We start from the raw sequence: 18,404 nt of genomic DNA on the forward strand, positions 1-18,404 counted from the left end.
TGAATCAATGCAATAAAAAACATTTTAACTTCTGAGAATTTGGGGTCAGTAAAAATAAAAATTCTCTTTTGAAACAAGAAGCACAGAAAATTCCTTCAAATTATGAATTAAATTTTCGCGCCTCAAGCAAATATTTTAAAAAAGTTAAAAAAGCAGTTTATGGGAATTTTTTGAAAAATTTTGACCAAAAAAGTGCGTTTGGACCTCAAAACTAGCATATATTGCAAAAGTCGCCTTTATTAAAACTTTAGGGTTATCAGCCAAAAATGGTTTTCTTAAAAAGTACAAAAGTTTTTTGGCTTTTTGACGAGGGTGGTCGGAACAAAATCTTATTGAAATTTAGCAGCAACATAAAATCTGAAACCCTCAGAGAAAAATTGAAAAAAAATCGGCTAATATCACAGTTAAATAATCAACAAAAGAAACAAGTTGCCTGAAAAATAACTATGAGGGCTAAAGTTTTGTTCCAGATTAGCAGATAACTACAAATGTAAGCTAGTTTGACACAAAAGTTTGAAATATACCCAAATTCAACGGTCTTATTAGCTCTAACCAGAAGCTCATGATTTGCACTAGAACAAGCTACTTTGGTTGAAAGTAGTGGTCTGACCAAAAAATTAAAGAATGAACCGGCAGCTGGATTGGGATCGCCGGTCTTCAGATTATTACGCACTTCCAGGGTGGCCACAGTGTCTGAAAAATCGTAGGCACTGATACTCGCACTGATAAAAATAAATGCCAGGCACTGATATTTTTCGAAAAACAGGCCTTTTTTGGCGTTTTGACCCAACTTACAGCACAATTTTAAAAAAATAAAGTTTCGCACGATTTGGTAATGACCGCAATGATACCGTTGCTACACTGACGTCGCCCTGGCTGAGCAGGTTATGAAGTACGGGTTTGTACGTCTTCCTGATTCCGCTAACTGTTAGAATTGCCCACTGAGTTTTCAAATAGTAAAAACCAGGCGCTCTAATAAAGCTATGTTTTCCATGCTTCTCTAAAATTATCTGCTGTGCACAGTTTGAACTGACATTAGAAATCATCAAAAAACGGAAAACATTTAGTTTACAAAATTTCCTATGAATCAATGCAATAAAAAAAACATTTTAACTTCTGAGAATTTAGGGTCAGTAAAAATAAAAATTCTCTTTTGAAACAAGAAGCACAGAAAATTCCTACCAAAATAATTTTCAAAAATTGATGTTTCAAATTGTGTGGTTCAGGGGCGGATCTAGGATTTTCTCGAGGGGGGGGGGGGCAAAAATTTTGTCGACCTTTTTTTAGGTCGACTAAATTGAGTCCCCGAGCGCGCGCTCTCAGAACACAAGCAATACGTATTATGAATTAAATTTTCGCGCCTCAAGCAAATATTTAAAAAAAGTTAAAAAAGCAGTTTATGGGAATTTTTTTGAAAAATTTTGACCAAAAAAGTGCGTTTGGACCTCAAAACTAGCATATATTGCAGAAGGCGCCTTTATTAAAACTTTAAGGTTATCAGCCAAAAATGGTTTTCTTAAAAAGTACAAAAGTTTTTTTGGCTTTTTGACGAGGGTGGTCGGAACAAAATCTTATTGAAATTTAGCAGCAACATAAAATCTGAAACCCTCAGAGAAAAATTGAAAAAAATCGGCTAATATCACAGTTAAATAATCAACAAAAGAAACAAGTTGCCTGAAAAATAACTATGAGGGCTAAAGTTTTGTTCCAGATTAGCAGATTACTAAAAATACTGTTACAGAGTAGCAAGCAGATTACAAGGTGCGAAAAGGCAAATGAGATGAGAGCTGTGCATAACTGAGACACGCGGTTGTTGATGGGGAAAAGTCACCGAGTGAGAAAGACTTGTTCTTAGCAAGTTTTAGATCACATTCGAAGGAGGCTTGCACTGCTGATTCTATTGTTTCTTCTGGCTAAAACGTTCGAAAAAGAAAAAAGACTAACCGAGACACAAACTAAAAATCAAATTCAGTCAAAATCAAAACCACGTTGAGCAATGGTCATCAATGTGGCATTCATCTCCCTCACTTTCTGCATGATCAGTTTCCTCTCTTCGATATTCCTCGAATTTTTCCTCTCTTTCAATAAATTGTCCCTCTGATATTTGGCGATAAACTTGTGGGCCTGTTTCGCAGTGTGAGAGCAGTGGAGTAATTTACACTTGACTTGACAGTCCTTGCCTAGTTGCTTCACGTTTGCGATTGACGTCTCCACAATATTGGCGTGTTCTCGGTCGTAGAACATGATGAACACTTTAGTTGCCTATTTAGAGTCAAACTTGTCATTAAAACATATTAGAACAAATGGCCATCTGAGCATTTCTGCAGACTTTATTTTACAGACTTTTGAGCAAGATTTTCAAAATTCTAATTTTTTCCTTTTTTCATTGCTTTTTGCCTACTCAAATTGCAGCTTTCAGAATGTTTTCTCATTTCAGCTATCTAGTAACCAATTCAATTTCATCTTCCAAAAAATATAAATCTACACAGAGGCGAAGTTGCACTTCGCATACACCAGCAAAATTATGACCGATAATGCTACTGTGAAAAACTGAATGAGTAAAACTTTGAGTCTACAAAATTTCTTTAGTGATGCACGCCAATTATGACGCATTAGCATAACTAGTCAATTTGAAAAAAAAAATTACCAACTAACATGCCTCAATTTATAGAGCACTCTATATAACAGTAATAACATGATGTAACAAAATTAAATGTAACCAAAATAAAATGAATTTTTTTTTCAATTTTTAACTTTTTGTGAAAACCATCCCCCCACAAGCCATATTAAGTACAAAGTGATAAATTTCGCTCCTAGTAACAAATCAATTATGGCAAGTAGGCTTCCTTCAACCAAATTGGAACGATTTGTATGACGGATTAAATCTCCGCTTACGCGTTAATAGCGCGAAAGATATCGCGCGTTAATTGTCCCAAATTAAAACCCAATTTTAAAACCCACATAACTTTACGAAAAATGATCACAGGTGAAATATCTTTCCAAATTTAAGCTCAGGACAACAATACTTTTTGAAATATTTTTAAAGATTCCGTCAAAATTGGGTAATTAAAAAGTCGAATTTTTTCTGAAGAAAAAAAACCACCCGAGCACAAATATTCCGTTACGAAAGTCGGATCAATAACAGTCGGTGTTCAAATCCTTAGCATTGACTACACCTAATAGCTGGTTATTGATCAAAATGAACACTTTCAAAATAAACACAATTTATTGCATCAATATTTGCGTCTTAGGTTGGAAAAAAAAGATAGTTCATACTATAACATAAGCATTGCTTGTGTAAAAAAGAAAGCTAAATTAGACGTCAGAGAACAACTGCATGTAGATAACATAGCAAACAGACAAGGAAAAATGTCGGTGAAATTTTAAGTATTTGAAGCCTTTGCAAAGAAAAAACTTCCGGCCTTAAAGCTCTTTGACACTCGATTGACACTTTTTTTCCTGAAATTAATTCAATAAGAGAAGACTGGGTCGGTTCAATAAGAAAACTCTATTCCGCTGGGAGATCGATAAACCTTTTCATCATTGTTACTTCATTCATCAACACTTAATAAATCAGAAACTGAGTTATTTCAACTAAAATTGCTGTTTGACGGCAGAAAAAAATTGTTTTTACAAATTTCAAATAATTAAACAGCAAAACAATATTGGCTTATAAAAAGCTATTTTCGGGCTGGCTAGGGCGTCTAAGTTCATTAATATTGCTAAAAATTTGCTCATTGCTTGAGAGAGTTGCATAATTGGGGCAAACGGCATTAATTGAAAAAGCTAATTAGCTGTTTCTGAAAATGTTTGCATGCAAAAACTCATGGGCAGTTCTCATGATGTAGGGTTGAAGCTGCTCTTCGCTAACACGAGCCAGAACACGACAAAAAGCATCTCTATAAAAAGCAATTCGAAAAAGTAGAAATAAGCTTCGATTTAATAATTCTGCTACGTTTCGGTTTCGATCTGCGACTTTGAGATGATGAGTCTCACGCTTTAACCACTCAGCCACGGACGCTAAATAAATCGCAAACACTAGTCGCAATTATAGCAAAGATTGTAATGAACTTTTATTGGCGAGTTAGGTTGGAAAAAAGAACGTTCGTACAAATACACTACGTTCGCGAGCTGGCTAGTGTTTAAAAGTAAGCTGACCAAAATCGATGAAACGGGGAAAAATAATAAAAATAAATTAGGTTTTTAGCCACTTAGCCCTGGATACAGACGCGATATACTAAGAACAAAAAATAGGGATTCAAACAATGCTATCACTAAACTTGGAGTTGACCACCAAATAAAGTCATCCTTTGTATATAGTTCTCAACTGAGAAATTCCAGTACCCGGTTGCAATAATTGTGTCAGTCCGAATCTTTTGCACTTATTGTTCCGACCATTGAAAATGGGAAGGAACTTTGGTTCGAGTGTTATAGCTTTTTTCTTTTTGTTTTTCAGGCAAAATCAGCTACCCCAAATAATCATCGTACAGGGTTGAGGGATATAACATATTAAAGCCCTTTCAGTGTCGTGATTCAAACGACATTTAAAAATTCAACAAAAATTTCATAATGTCGAGAAAATCGGTTTGAAATTTTTGGTCTAATTTCGAGCTCATTAGTAAGGTAGTTAGTAATTGCAATAGCTTATTTAGGCTTAATTTAAGCGTTGAAAACTTAGTTTAACTGAAGAAAAGGTAGTTTTTAGAGTTTTTTAGCGCAGTTTTGGGAATCAAAAACTTAATAAATTAATAAATTTCCGCAAAAAAATATTGAAAAACTTTTCCAATTGACCTATTTTACTATGACTCTCAAATATGCCTAAGTTCTATTTTTTCGTTCAAATTTTTTTACACAGAGGCGGAGCTGTGCTTCACAAACACTTTCGAAAACACGTCCAAAAAGCAGCTCTAGCAAGTGACATGAAAAAAGTAGAAATAAGCCTCGAATTTCGAGGCTTAGCAAAAACTCCAATAAGCAAAAATTTGCGATCTAGCAAATTTGAGTCTTACGCACTAACCATTCAGCCACGGATGCTTAAAATCCCCAAAAACTAGCCACCAAAAACACAGCTACATATGCTAATAAAATGCCAATTCGATGCAGCAAAAGTAGCACCAAATACAAAAAAATACAATTTTGCATGTAATAAATCGCAAATCAAAAAGCCACATTATGTATAAATTATGCATTTCAAAAAATTGCGAGATATATTGAGTTAGAAAACTTCTGAAATCCAGATTTTATTATTGTTATGTTGTTTGAAATAAATAGCTTTCATCGGTTCAATTGATGAATTAAAAATGAACCAACTTTGTAAACTTATAACTATTCGAATGTCAAAGCACTTGTTATCAATAATCTGTAAGGTTGCAACAAATTGCCAAACATTTTGTATAGCCAATTCGATGCAGCAAATATTGTTGCTTGAAGTCAATATTTGCAAGACAAAATTTGCGACTTAGTCACAACAATATTTGCTTAGGTTGGAAAAAAAGAAAGTTCGTACTCTAACACTTTGCTTCGCAAGTGTAATCACAACATGCAGAAAAAAAACGGCACCGACTTGAGAAAACATTTTTGTATTTTTTTAAAGAGTGTGGACGGAACATTCTACGCTACTTGCACAGTAACCGGCTATCTTGCTTTTATATGACAAGCCTGATTGCAGTAAACACAGCTGAGATTCGGCTTCAGTCTCGCGTAGCCCACCTCCCCGTGTTCCTCTTTGATCTCGTTCAGAAGGACATTGGACATGAGAATCTTCGTGATCCCATATCTAAACTGCATGCCCACATTGTATGTCACTTCGCATATGGCATACCGCTTCCTAACTCGAACCATAATAACTGAAACTTGCCAAATCCATCAGATCAAAAAAGATCTTTGGGGAGAATTTTTTGTACATTTGGTAGTTTTTATGACATCCACTTTCAACTGACCAATAAAAAAATCTTTAAACGCACCAATCCGTATGAAATTCGAGTTGGAAAACAAACAAAATGCAATCAAAATTCAACTAAGTTTTTCAAAGTCAACATATCAAACTCTCCGACTTAAAATGGTGACAATTTTTACCCCTATCATATCTTGTCAACACTATCATATGCATGCATACTCTAATATTCGTTTTTTCACAATACACCTGAGCCACATCCACTTCGAAAAATATTCCGATTTTAATAAATATATTAGCGTTTAACGCATCTCCGGTGCTTCGAATTTTCAACAACTCATAAAAAACCGCAATTGACGGAAATAAAATCTGTATCCTTTGAGTATACTCTGACAGCGCTCAATTACAGGGTTAGTAAAAAAAAATTAAAAAGCTTTTTATTCAAGTTTTTTTTTCCAAATTTTGAAAAATCATTTAAGTTTTTTATATTTAAGTTCTTTCAAAAGTTTCAAAATAAACTAGGAAACGTCACATCTCGGAAACTAAAAGCAAGTGAGCAGTCGCATTTTGACGCAATATTTGCAACTGCTGAGAGTACTCTTACAGTACCCCACTACACCGCTGGGAATTTCAAACAAGTTTTCTTAAATTTTTTTTTGAAAAACCATACAAGACGTCAAATCTCGAAATCTTCCAAGACTCTAGCAGTCATATATAGAGGCAAGATTCGCTCCTGAGAGTACTCTGACAACCCCAACTACAGGGTTGGGAATTTCAAATTTTGAAGAAAAAAAATATTTTAAATTTTCTGAAATTTTTTTTGAAAAATCATAAAAAACGTTATCTCGATAACTACAAGATTTTGAGCAATCACATTTGGAGGTACACTTCGCAAATCGTGGTAGTACTCTGACAAAGCCTCAGTATAGAGATGGGAACTTCAAAATTTTCATATCTTAAGTTCATTGAACAATTTGAAAAAAATACATAACAAACATCACATCTCGGAAACTAAGAGCATTTGAGCGGCCATAATAAGACGCAAGATTTGCAGTTTGCAGCTCATGAGAGTACCTTTACAGTACCCAACTACAAGGTTGGGAAGTTAAATTCTTTCGAATTTTTTAAAATCTAAGTTCTCTGAAAAACTAAAAATAAATTATAAAACACGTCATACCTCGAAAACTACAAGAACTTGAACAGAACCCAACTACAGGGCTGAGAACTTCAAATTTTGTGAATTATTTTGTAATTGAAGTTTTCGGAAAATTTTTGAAAAAATTCACAAAAACCGTCGTATCTCGTATACAAAAAGAATTTGAGCATTCATAATCATAATTGGAGGCCAAACTCGCAACCCATTCGGCAACCATGACATCATCCCGTTATTGGGCTGCCAATTTCAGACTCGGTGAAATAAACGCTGAATACAAATTGTAAAACCGAAAAAATTCTTTGACCATTGCAATATATGATATAGCTTAAACGTCAAAAAAAAACGTGCAATATATGATATAGCTTAAACGTCAAACGTCAAAAATTTCTTTAAACATGTGGAAACATTACGTTGAAAATGCTTAAACTTGGCGATATAGCGAAGATAGCATTTAAATATATAAAAGATGTACATTCAAATGCTGATAAGCTGTATGCTATTAAATGGATCACGGAAGCCAGATATAAAGCACAACAACGAGAAACAGAACCAAATGTAAGCAACAACCAACTTTCAAAAGCCCCTAACTACCCTAAAATTATGAACATTAATGGCCAAAATTTCATAAAGAAGGCACTATTCTCACATATCATCGACGCGAATTATCAGCGATATGATCACGAATCTTTTTTTTTTTAAATAAACCATGTTGTTGTTGTTAGCCCACGCGGGTCGGGTTGGGCTCTTCTGTCTCCAGGTCAAGGAACTTAGCAACCTCTACCGGCCGAAGCCACAGGTCTGCTGGGGTGAGTGGGGAGGGGTTTTGGGAGCAGTTGAAAAGGTGACATGTTGTGTGGGGGGCAAGGGAACAGGTTGGGCAAAGGTGGGAGATGGAGCTGTCGAGGCGGGATAGGTAAGTGTTAAGGAGCCGGCTGTAGCCAGACCGGAGTTGGGAGAGCTTACAGCGCGTGAAACGTGGGAGAGATTTTTCAGAGGGGTCAATCTTTGGGGGAGGGATACAAATAACTTTAGACGGAGGGGTTTCGGCTAGGAACTTGGTTACAAGGGAGGTATGGTTGTCTTTTAAAATTGGTTTAAAAATAAATAAACCATAACCTTTAGCTTTCAATTACACCCTGAAGTAACACACCAACTGAAATAAAATGTTTATCAGGGACTTATAAGCATTGACTTAACCGACCCTTATGGAGGCACAAATTGATGTTAGCGTACTATTTAACCGATAATAACTTGAACATAGCCAACTAATGAACGCAATGAAACTGAAACAAAAACTGAATTGTTTTTTTTTTAATTCTCAACTTTTGAACTTCAATGAAAAAAATAGATGGCCTTATTGTTCTTGGAATTTGAAGAACAATTAAGGATGGACACTTTAAAATTTGTTAAAATATACCCAATTTGAGAAAACTGGACCAGAAGGAGAAAAAAAATATTTCGCTGAGAAATCTGATAATTACTTTCCATTTTCAAAATTAGAAGTCGATCACGTTTTTCGTAGTCTTTACACTTTTGCTTTTCGATAGTTGATTTTGCCTTCCTTTAAACAACAAAGAAAATGCACTGAACAAAGAAAGCACAAAAAACCGCGAAATTCAAAATTGAGCGTGATTAAATTTTAGAGACTTTTTCCAGAAAAAAAAAATAAAAAAACTTTAGACCTTTATAAGAGTCCTCACTACGTTCATTACTCTTAATAAGTTTGACTTCAATAAATAGATCATCCCAATCTTAGTGAGCAATACAAGCATGTTACTTATCGAAGCCTTAAATTGGATAATTGATTTAGAAGTAGAACTGACAAAATATGTAGAAGACGACACATTACACAGAAGCAAAGCTGAGCTTAGAAAACACTCGCGAAAACACGACAAAAAGCAGCTCTATAAAGAGCAGTAAGAAAAAGTATAAATGAGCCACGAATATGTAAAAAAAATCGGCTACATCTCGGTTTCGATCTGCGACCCAGAGAATCTGCAACCACTAGCCACAAATAAAGCAGAGAACAAATGCTATGAAATTTCCAATCCTACAGATCGTGATTGTAGCAAAAGTGCCGTCAAATAAGTGAACGATTTTAATGATCACTTTTATTTGCGAGTTGGGTTAGAAAAAAAAGAAGGTTCGTACTAACAATCTAACGCTCGCAAGCTCGAAGTGTTACGATACAGAGGAATGAAACTGTTCTGTAAAAATTTGCACCGTTTTTGTGACCCCTCCACTTGCACACGAGGCAACAAGGAAAATTTGAAATCTTGATTTCTTAAAATAGCGTATTAAATCGGGGCGTAGGAAAACGTAGTTTTTCAAGCAACTAATCAAAGCCACTAAATAATGAAAGGATACAAACTATTGACTTGGTTACTTCAAATTGGTTCGCACAAAAGTATTTTTCAACACAGAGGCCAAGCGGAGCTTCGCACTACTGGAGATACAGCACAAACATAAAAACAAGTAGAAAACTATTTAAATTTTGAAAAAACTAGGTGAACTACTTGTTTGATATTGAATGAAATTGCTATATTGATGTGGCAATAAAATTGTGATTACAAAAATTGAACTTTGCCCAAAACCTTAGTTTTTTCTCAATTAAAATAAGTGAGAAGAGTAAAAAATTTAACTAATTTTCTTCAGAAGATAACATTTCTCTTACAAAAAAAGAATCAGCGCTTCTGCAGGAACACTTATCGCAACCGGTTCTTTCAATTGAAGTTTTCTAGCCGCAAGAGATAAGCAGACAAATAATTTGCCGATTTACATTGAAACATTATATTTCGTTTGAAAAAAAAACAGGTCCTGGTCAAATTCAAACCCAGGACCTTCGCCGTCTCAGGCAAATTCAGTACCTCAAGGCGAAGTTGACCAGTAACGCATAGAAGTTTGAATTTATTATGAACCAAGATAACAACTTGTTTAACAGAGTCACTTAAATCATTTGTATCTTGATTTATTAGCAAGCGTTATCAAACCGGAATAAAAACTTTTTTTTCGGGTTAACAACTTGTTTAACAGAGTCACTTAAATCATTTGTAAACCGAAAAAGAAAGTTTTTATCCCGGTTTGATAACGCTTGCTAATCGCAAGCATCAACAGGCAACTCAAATAAAACATTTATTTATTTTTCAAGCAAGCTGTTCAAATGACGAAACTTTGAAACATGTCACTTTGGTTTGATAACTTGACTTTTGCACGCAAAATAGGACTTTTAAATCAAGTTACTGAAGCTTTGAAACATTTTCCAATTTGTCAAAAGGGTGAACCCGATCACTTGCGATACAAAAATGAACAAGGATAGCCGGTTACTGTGCAAGTAGCACAGTGTTCCAAAAGTCTTTAAAAATCTACGATTTTTTTTTCAAATTTGTCTTTTTTGTGTGGTGTGATAAAAGGATCTGACGTTTTGCAGAAATTTTCTGAATTTTTATTCTCAAAATGGCATTAAAAACCTCCAAAAACTTATTTTACTCAAGTCAAAAATTTCAAACCATTTTTCTCGAACCTGGGAAACTTTTGAAAAATTGTTCGAATCACGCCTGAAAGAGCTATACTTTGATATATCACTCAACTCTCTCCGATAATGATTATTTGTGGTAGATGATTTTGCGTGGAAAACAAAAAAACTAAAACACCCGAATATGAAGTTTCTCCCCATTTTTCAAATAGTCGGAACAATAATGAATGACTGCGATTAAAATCAAATGAAAAGAAAAACCAAAAATTACAAAAACTGCAAAAAACAGTTTTTGTCATAAAATTATATTATTAAAATCGCAAAAAAATGAATACAGTGAGCCAATCGCGTCCATCTCATCACGTACTTCGTTTTTCTTCTATGTCATATTCTCATTGTCATTTGTTCGATCACATTAAATGCATCAAGGATTCCTTTTGAGCTTATAATTGGTACTTACAACAGAAATGTTCAAGGCTGATGGCGTTTAATATCTTACCAGATTCAAAGACCACGTTTCAGAATATCGAGTTTAAAGGAAAAACATACAAACGCTAGGGAAAATTAAACAATGAGTAACATTACTACTTTTCAAAGCAACACGTATTGCAATTGCAATTTATTTATCTGATTAAATAGCGGAGTGATCTATTTGAAACATTTGGAACCTGAAACGCTCGCATTTAAGCACAAAATAATGTTAATTGCAACAAACATGAAAATTCTTTTTCCAAATGTTACAAATGAATCTACTTCATGTCACGACTTCATAAGTGCACATCATGTAGTAGTGGTGGTGAAAAATGAGTAGCGTCCAGGTGTGAACTCTACCGGGGTCTGCAGAGTGAGGAATCCGATCCAGTCTGATTGGTTGAGGGGCAGAAGCCCCATGGAACTGCACTTGTACATGGCCAACAGTATGTTGAACAGGAGTCCCAGCAAGTAGACACACTTCTGCATCACAGCAGGCACACCTCCTGGCCCGAGAGGGAAGTCGAACTGAGAGAACATGGCCTGCACACTGAAGCCACAAAACAGTTCTGTCCAAATAACTGACTATTAAAAAAAAAAACAAAGAAATCACCAAGACCTATATAAGAGTCTTCATTACGTTCATTACTCTTAACTAGGTGATAATGAATGCGCTTCACTTGTTATCCAGCTGGTTGCATGGTATTCCTGCGAATGGAAAAGATTTTTAGAGATATACATATACTAATATTTTATGTAAATGTCAGTTTATGTTTAGCCTTGAAGGATTCCTATTGTTAGTTGAACTTGTGGTCACCAGCCATCATAACGACTCTATAATACAGAGATTGCATTGTCGAAAACTAAACTTCAAAAAACAGTTTGTTTTATCTTGAATAGTTTATTTAGGAGAGTAATATTATACAGACAGGTAAACAATAAACCACATGTACAAATCAAACCCACCAAGGATCATGCAAAAAGCTATGCAGCTTATCGAGGCATGACCCTGAGTATAATATCTTGACATTATCTTGACATTAGAGTGCGTTATAATACCTATTGAGCTTATATTCCCTTCAGAACACGAAGACAAAACAGGTAGGGTAGAAAAAAAAATCAAAAACACCGATCGTAGAAATTAAAAAACTCCGATGGTAAAAAGTTTTAAAAATTCAACACAGACAAGGTTTTTTTAATAGACACAGACGCATAATTTGTGAAAAAATACATTTCAAATATTGGATGCCAGAAAAATTTAATGCCCCCGAGCAAAAATCTTTAGAGGAAAAAGTTGTAACTACACTCTAAAAACAATTTTATTAAGTTATCATTCGCACCGGTAGACCACAACGGAGCAATTGAGACAGGGGAACGACGAATCCAAACCGTTAAATATTGCCTCGGGGTAATTAAAAGCGAGGCAAAAGACAAGTCGTATAAACTAGCGTCGGATGTCCCTGAGTTAAGAAAACGTTAAGACTGACTCGCGTCGGAACTAAGTTACCAAGATTCAAACTGTATTCGAAACGAAAACCGAATACCGCCCCATCGAGGCTTGTTATGACCAGCAATAGAAATAACATTAATTGCGATAAAGTGAAATAATCTAGTTGAAACCAAAAAACTGACTGATATCACCACTGACTCCAGAGGTCATTCACCACCAAAAATGTTGATCTGAGGACTAGATGGTCATACAAAAACAAATGCAAGATAACAATTTCCCGAAATCAAAAAAAGAAACTAGAGCAGAGCGAGACCTAACTACAAGGTTCGAATACACAAGTAAGCAATTCCGAACTAAACAAGTTCAAGTACGAAGTAAAACAACAGTTAGTTAGAAGACTAAGAGTAACTTTGCAGAAAAAAAAGCACAAGATAGAAATATATTAACATACACACCATATTCAGCGTTGGTACAACCAGAAAATGGTTTAGTCTTCTTCCCGGATCTGGAAGATGTAGGCCAACATGACTCAGCGTCTTCGTGGAGCATAAATCTGAGCACCACAACGAAAGTTACCCTTTTCTGTCTCTATGTTTGCCGAGGAATCAGAAGGCCTATTCGTAAATTAAGTCACAGCAGCTGGAAGGAAAATAGCCCGAGAGGAGAAACAAAGAACCACAAGTCTACTACTGAGCCAGGCGACTCAGAAGATCCACAGGTCGCAAATACAGCATCGCTAGCAGGGCCTAGTAGCGCTTCAACCATGGGATCTTCAGGAAAGGAAAGCCCGAAAAAAGAATGCCCGAGAAAAAACGATGCGAAAACCGAGACCTCTGCAACATGGAAAGCGAACGGTAGGAGTCCAGCTGATACCAGTACCGAGAAAACCAATCAAACCACGTCCAATCAGAAGAAAAAGAACTTGGACGAAGACAAGCAGCTAACAGCCACATATTCGAATGTATCATCAAACCCGGACACTGAGAGCGCTTCAAATAGAGACGCTTTCAATAGGAAGGAAACAAACCACATGAGTGACATTGACACCGGAAAATCAACAGCCATAACATGAATCAGCACTGTGTCAAACTCACTGGGTAACCCAATACCTATCGCGACAGCCTTCTCTACAACAAACATGAGTCAGCGAACCTTCAAAACTGGTACAGAACTGGTAAGTCAAGCATTCCAAAACTTCCCGAGATCAACCAAACCGAAACAGCGAGGAAAGCAGCACCAAATGATCGATTTGATCCAAGGAGTGAGTCCAAAGAGAAAAATGCAGAAAGACGCCAGTCAGAAAACGTTATCCCCTATTATGAAACCCCTTTATAAATTCATAATAGACATGCATTATAAGTTATTTACTTAAACTTCAGTTGAGGTTTAGCCCTGATTATTAATCGTTAATTGACCTTGTGGTCAAAATTCGGAATCGTATAGATTCTGTAGCACAGTGGCATTCTCGTAAAACTACATTTTACTAAATGGTATGTTGTATCGTGAACTAAGAGTGCGTTAATCTTATCCTATCAACATTATTCGGTGTAGGACAGACAGAGATCTAAATAGAGGAAAAAGTTGTAACTACACTTTAGAGTGTAGTTAGAGTGTAGTTACAACTTTTAGAGTGTAGTTACAACTTTTAGAGGAAAAAGTTGTAACTACACTCTAAAAACAATTTTATTAAGTTATCATTCGCACCAGTAGACCACAACGGAGCAATTGAGACAGGGGAACGACGAATCCAAACCGTTAAATATTGCCTCGGGGTAATTAAAAGCGAGGCAAAAGACAAGTCGTATAAACTAGCGTCGGATGTCCCTGAGTTAAGAAAACGTTAAGACTGACTCGCGTCGGAACTAAGTTACCAAGATTCAAACTGTATTCGAAACGAAAACCGAATACCGCCCCATCGAGGCTTGTTATGACCAGCAATAGAAATAACATTAATTGCGATGTTCGACAACTTTTCGACAATTTTTGATGTTCGACAACTTTACCAAAGCAGATATAGCTTATGCAGTTTAAATAACGCAGAAACAATTTAGCCCAAACAGTTCAAACAAAATAGGCTCGTTTCCCAGAAAAAAAAATAAAACAAGCTGAATAATTAAACAGAGCCAACAGACCGTTGGAAAAGAGACAATGAAGGCAAGGAAACAGAAAAAAGTAATTACCTTCAGAATCTTTGAATTTCATGAAAAAATTATGACCGGCACTTTTATTATAACAATGACCCCTTTCTGGACCCCATTGAGAAAACTGAAACAATAGGTAAACATTTTATTCCAAAATCTGAAAATTAAAATCGAAACCAGAAGTCGATCACGTTTTTCTTGAACTTAAAAATTTTTGATGTTCGATAAATGAGTTAGCCTATCTTTTAAACTGATATTAACACAGATGCGAAGCTGCACTTCCCACACAAAAGCAAAAATATGATTCTGAAGGTTGATTCTGAAGGTAATTACTTTTTTCTGTTTCCTTGCCTTCATGACCGATAATGCTACTGGGAAAAACTGAACGAGTAAAACTTTGAGTCTATATAATTTCTCAAGTGACACACGCCAATTATGAGTCTACCTAATTGCTAAATGACTAAAACCAACTATGACGCATTAGCAGTACCAGTCAATTTAAAAAAAGAAATTTACTAACTAACATGCCTCAATTTATAGAGCGGACGTATTTTAACTAGTTTAGATAAAGTCAAAAAAACATCCGACCCTGCCACGGTTCGAGCCCTCTCATTTTAATGCTGGTCGCCTTCCATACCTCTACGCTACAGATCTATGATTCCTTGAAGCTAGTGTTATTTGTAATATAATAGTCTGTGTTAGTATCCTTAGCATTGGCTGTACTTAATAGCTGGTTATTGATCAAAACGAACACATTTTGTCGCAACAAAATTTGCGATGTAGGTTGGAAAAAAAGAATTCATACTATAACACAAGCTTTGCTTGTGTAAAAAGCATCAGTAAAACTTTATTGAAATTACCTCAGCAAAGATTTGAGCATTTATCTGCAATGATTTTCAAAACATGGTAGGGGATACTTTACCGAGAGTCAGATAAGGCGAAAAAAAAGTTAAGATTATCTCCGATAAACCTAAACCGGCGTCAACAAAATTTCGTGGAAATTCAAAGTAAGCTTCAACCACCTGTCTATCTAGAAGCAAATAAGCATGGCAAATAATTTTGACCTCCAAGCAACACAAAAAGAGATTACTTAACCGAATAAAATTTGCAAGCAGAAAAAAATACAAATTCGGGGATTTTCATTTTACAAATTACATAAGTAAATCAAAAACACTTGTATCCTGCAATAAATGAACACTTGGAAAAAAACAACGAGAGTTCATACTATCACACAAGCTTTGCTTGTGTAAAAAAGAAACGAACTTATCTTAATAACAATCAGAAGTCAAACCCCGAAAAAAATTGAGCCTGATCAAATTATTACACTTTTCCTGAAAAAAATCACCGTGACCTAAATAGGACTATGAAGTATGTTCAACGACATTCCAAAAATGAGACTAATACTTGCTGCGACAGTTTTTCAACCGAATTTTTAAGCGACAGTTTTAAATCTTTTTTTAGACACCCCCAAAGTTCGGAAGTGGGGACGAGGAGCGACAATTAAGTAGTGTAGATTACACACATACTCATGTTATTTAATTAGACCGCACTGAATGCGCCTCATCAAAATGCATATAACGCATACTAATTAAATGGCTCAGAAAAAAAACTTCGCAAAGAAACACGTCGTGCTATAACACTACATCGCTTCAGTGCGCAAGTGTAAACAACATTTTATTTGAAACCTTGGCATTGCAGCTCGATTCCCGACTGGAGAGACGTCGCAATGAAATATCAGTTGACCTCAACTGACGACCATGTAGGGTTAGTGTTTTTAATTTTGCGTAGAAAAAACGCAGAAATCATTTTTTCCCAACAGCTCTACTAGGATTTTAAAACTATGTTTAGGAAACACCATCCAACGCTACGCCAATTTTTTGCAATTAATTTTGCGATTGCAAAATGAGGCCAGCTGTGAGCCCGATTCGAACAGTGCTACAAATCGACTAGTTTAACGCGACTTTCAATGCCCGTCATGCAATGACTATGCCCATTGCATGAACACAACAATTTGAAGACAACTGAAATCAGAAAAAAGGCAAAATTACCTGTAGAAAAAAGCTTGAAAATGAAATACAATTCTAGAAAACCCATCGTACCACGCTTCTTAGTTTACATTTGTCAATTATAATAAAAATTGTTTAAATTGGAAGACATTTTCAATTATTAGATATTAATCCCGAAAAAAAGGCTTTAAGCCAAATCCCGACATTTTATTTTTTCCTGGAAAAAAATTCGATTTCATACACAATGAAAAAAATCACGTACCGGCAGGAATCCACGCCTTACATTAAGGAGCCAAGGCGCCGCATTACTTACCTCCAGATCAAGTGAAAAGGATCCTGGAAGTTGTTAAGGTGAACAAAAAAGCAAATTTAATTTCTAACGGATTTGCAAAAACTGATCAAGGTAAAAGACTAGTACCCGATTAAAAGTGACTTGCTCGTGCATGTGAAAAGTAACTCAACGTGGAGAAATTATTGAAAATTCAAACAAAACTTTCCTTGATTTTTAGTGTTAATTTTTTTAAATTAATGGGGACTTGAGTAAGGTGAAAAACATCAAGACAAGAATGAACATAGGCGCTACGCGCAATACACCGAAGGCATAGAAACTGAAGCAAAAACCAAACAACTTGAACAACTAATAATTGAAGAATAACAGTTCTAGAACAAAAAATCGTACTAATACATGTATACACCAAAATTTTGCTATATCGAGAAAGAGCCTGAAATAACAGTTCTAGAACTAAAAATCGTACTAACACATGTATAGGTTAAATTTTTGATATATCAACGATGATCATAAAATAACACTTCTAGAACTAAAAATCGTACTAACACATGTATACACCAAAATTTTACTATATTGACAAAGAGCCTGAAATAACAGTTCGTGAGCTAAAATTATACATACATCAATTATAAATAAATATAAGCAAACTAAACATAATTAAATAAATAGAAGAACAGATAATTAAATAAATATAGATGAACAAATAAAGAAACAAACATACGCAATCACGTGACATAGCGCGATATAGTCCAGCCCACATGATAATTGATAACTGTGGACGTTATTTGTCGACACTTGACAACAGACAACATTAAAAAAAAAAAAACCCCGTTACACGATACCATAACACCTTGACTAAAGTCTTCGGTGTAAATATGACTTAAAATTGTAGCAGAAGCAAGTGGGGAGTTAAGTTAGCCTTCATCAATTTTGGTCTGAAAACCAAAAATATTGGATACAAGTTTTTCTCGACCATCAGCCTTTGTTGATTTTAAAAAAAATCTCAATCATAGCCGTTTTTGAGCTTTCAGTGGAAATCAAAATGCGTTGGAAAAAACATCTGCAGGGGGTGTGGCCGAAATGACAGATGAGACACGGCTATTTGACATGCGCCCACCATTCTCTTAAATAAAAATCCATAAGAGATCACTTTGCTGACCTGAAGAGTGCCTGTACCGGTCGCATACAAAGCATGCCGACCATCATGATGGGGAAAATTGAGATAGTGTTTCCACTCATCCACATGAGGAACAGATTCTGAGGCACCTGCTTCAGAGGACTCAGTGCAATATCCCAGGACCTCTTAGTCACCAAACTCGCATCTCTAGGAGCTGCCACGACGTCGTACGGCAACGCCTTGTCGCTGTAGCCCACTTTAGTTAGCAGGTCGTGCGGACCCGAGGTGGCCACTTTGTTATTGCGAGCCGAGCAGCTGAAGTCGTGCATGAGCCATTTTGTTCGCGCTGATTTCTGATTTTGAATCGATCTGTTCGCATTCGACATGGTTCTTTCTGAAAACTAACCAA

At 35.6% G+C, this 18,404-nt stretch overlaps 2 protein-coding genes across 2 annotated transcripts; both read right to left on the bottom strand.

The window, feature by feature from the left end:
- Positions 1-1,940: 1,940 nt before the first annotated feature.
- On the bottom strand, positions 1,941-5,873 carry LOC134842690 (uncharacterized). The gene is made up of 2 exons (XM_063859141.1): positions 5,659-5,873; positions 1,941-2,262 (listed from the first exon to the last, which is right to left on the bottom strand). The coding sequence occupies exons 1-2, from the start codon at positions 5,839-5,841 to the stop codon at positions 1,969-1,971; spliced, it is 477 nt and encodes a 158-aa protein (XP_063715211.1). The 5' UTR covers positions 5,842-5,873; the 3' UTR covers positions 1,941-1,968.
- A 5,160-nt stretch (positions 5,874-11,033) lies between these two features.
- Positions 11,034-18,402, bottom strand: LOC134842141 (ER membrane protein complex subunit 4-like). Its single transcript, XM_063858345.1, has 2 exons — positions 18,038-18,402; positions 11,034-11,542 (listed from the first exon to the last, which is right to left on the bottom strand). The coding sequence occupies exons 1-2, from the start codon at positions 18,379-18,381 to the stop codon at positions 11,302-11,304; spliced, it is 585 nt and encodes a 194-aa protein (XP_063714415.1). The 5' UTR covers positions 18,382-18,402; the 3' UTR covers positions 11,034-11,301.
- Between the last annotated feature and the right edge of the window lie 2 nt (positions 18,403-18,404).

The sequence above is a fragment of the Symsagittifera roscoffensis genome, chromosome 3 (genome assembly GCF_963678635.1).
Source record: "Symsagittifera roscoffensis chromosome 3, txSymRosc1.1, whole genome shotgun sequence".
Classification (NCBI taxonomy): domain Eukaryota; kingdom Metazoa; phylum Xenacoelomorpha; order Acoela; family Convolutidae; genus Symsagittifera; species Symsagittifera roscoffensis.

Bases quoted from the DNA above. Each gene is read 5' to 3' on its own strand.
- LOC134842141 (XM_063858345.1), bottom strand. From the start codon at position 18,381: ATGTCGAATGCGAACAGATCGATTCAAAATCAGAAATCAGCGCGAACA. The intron at 11,543-18,037 runs GTCAGCAAAGTG...TTGTGGCTTCAG, and splicing joins CCGGTACAGGCACTCTTCAG to TGTGCAGGCCATGTTCTCTC.
- LOC134842690 (XM_063859141.1), bottom strand. From the start codon at position 5,841: ATGGTTCGAGTTAGGAAGCGGTATGCCATATGCGAAGTGACATACAAT. The intron at 2,263-5,658 runs GCTTGTCATATA...GACTCTAAATAG, and splicing joins GCTGTGTTTACTGCAATCAG to GCAACTAAAGTGTTCATCAT.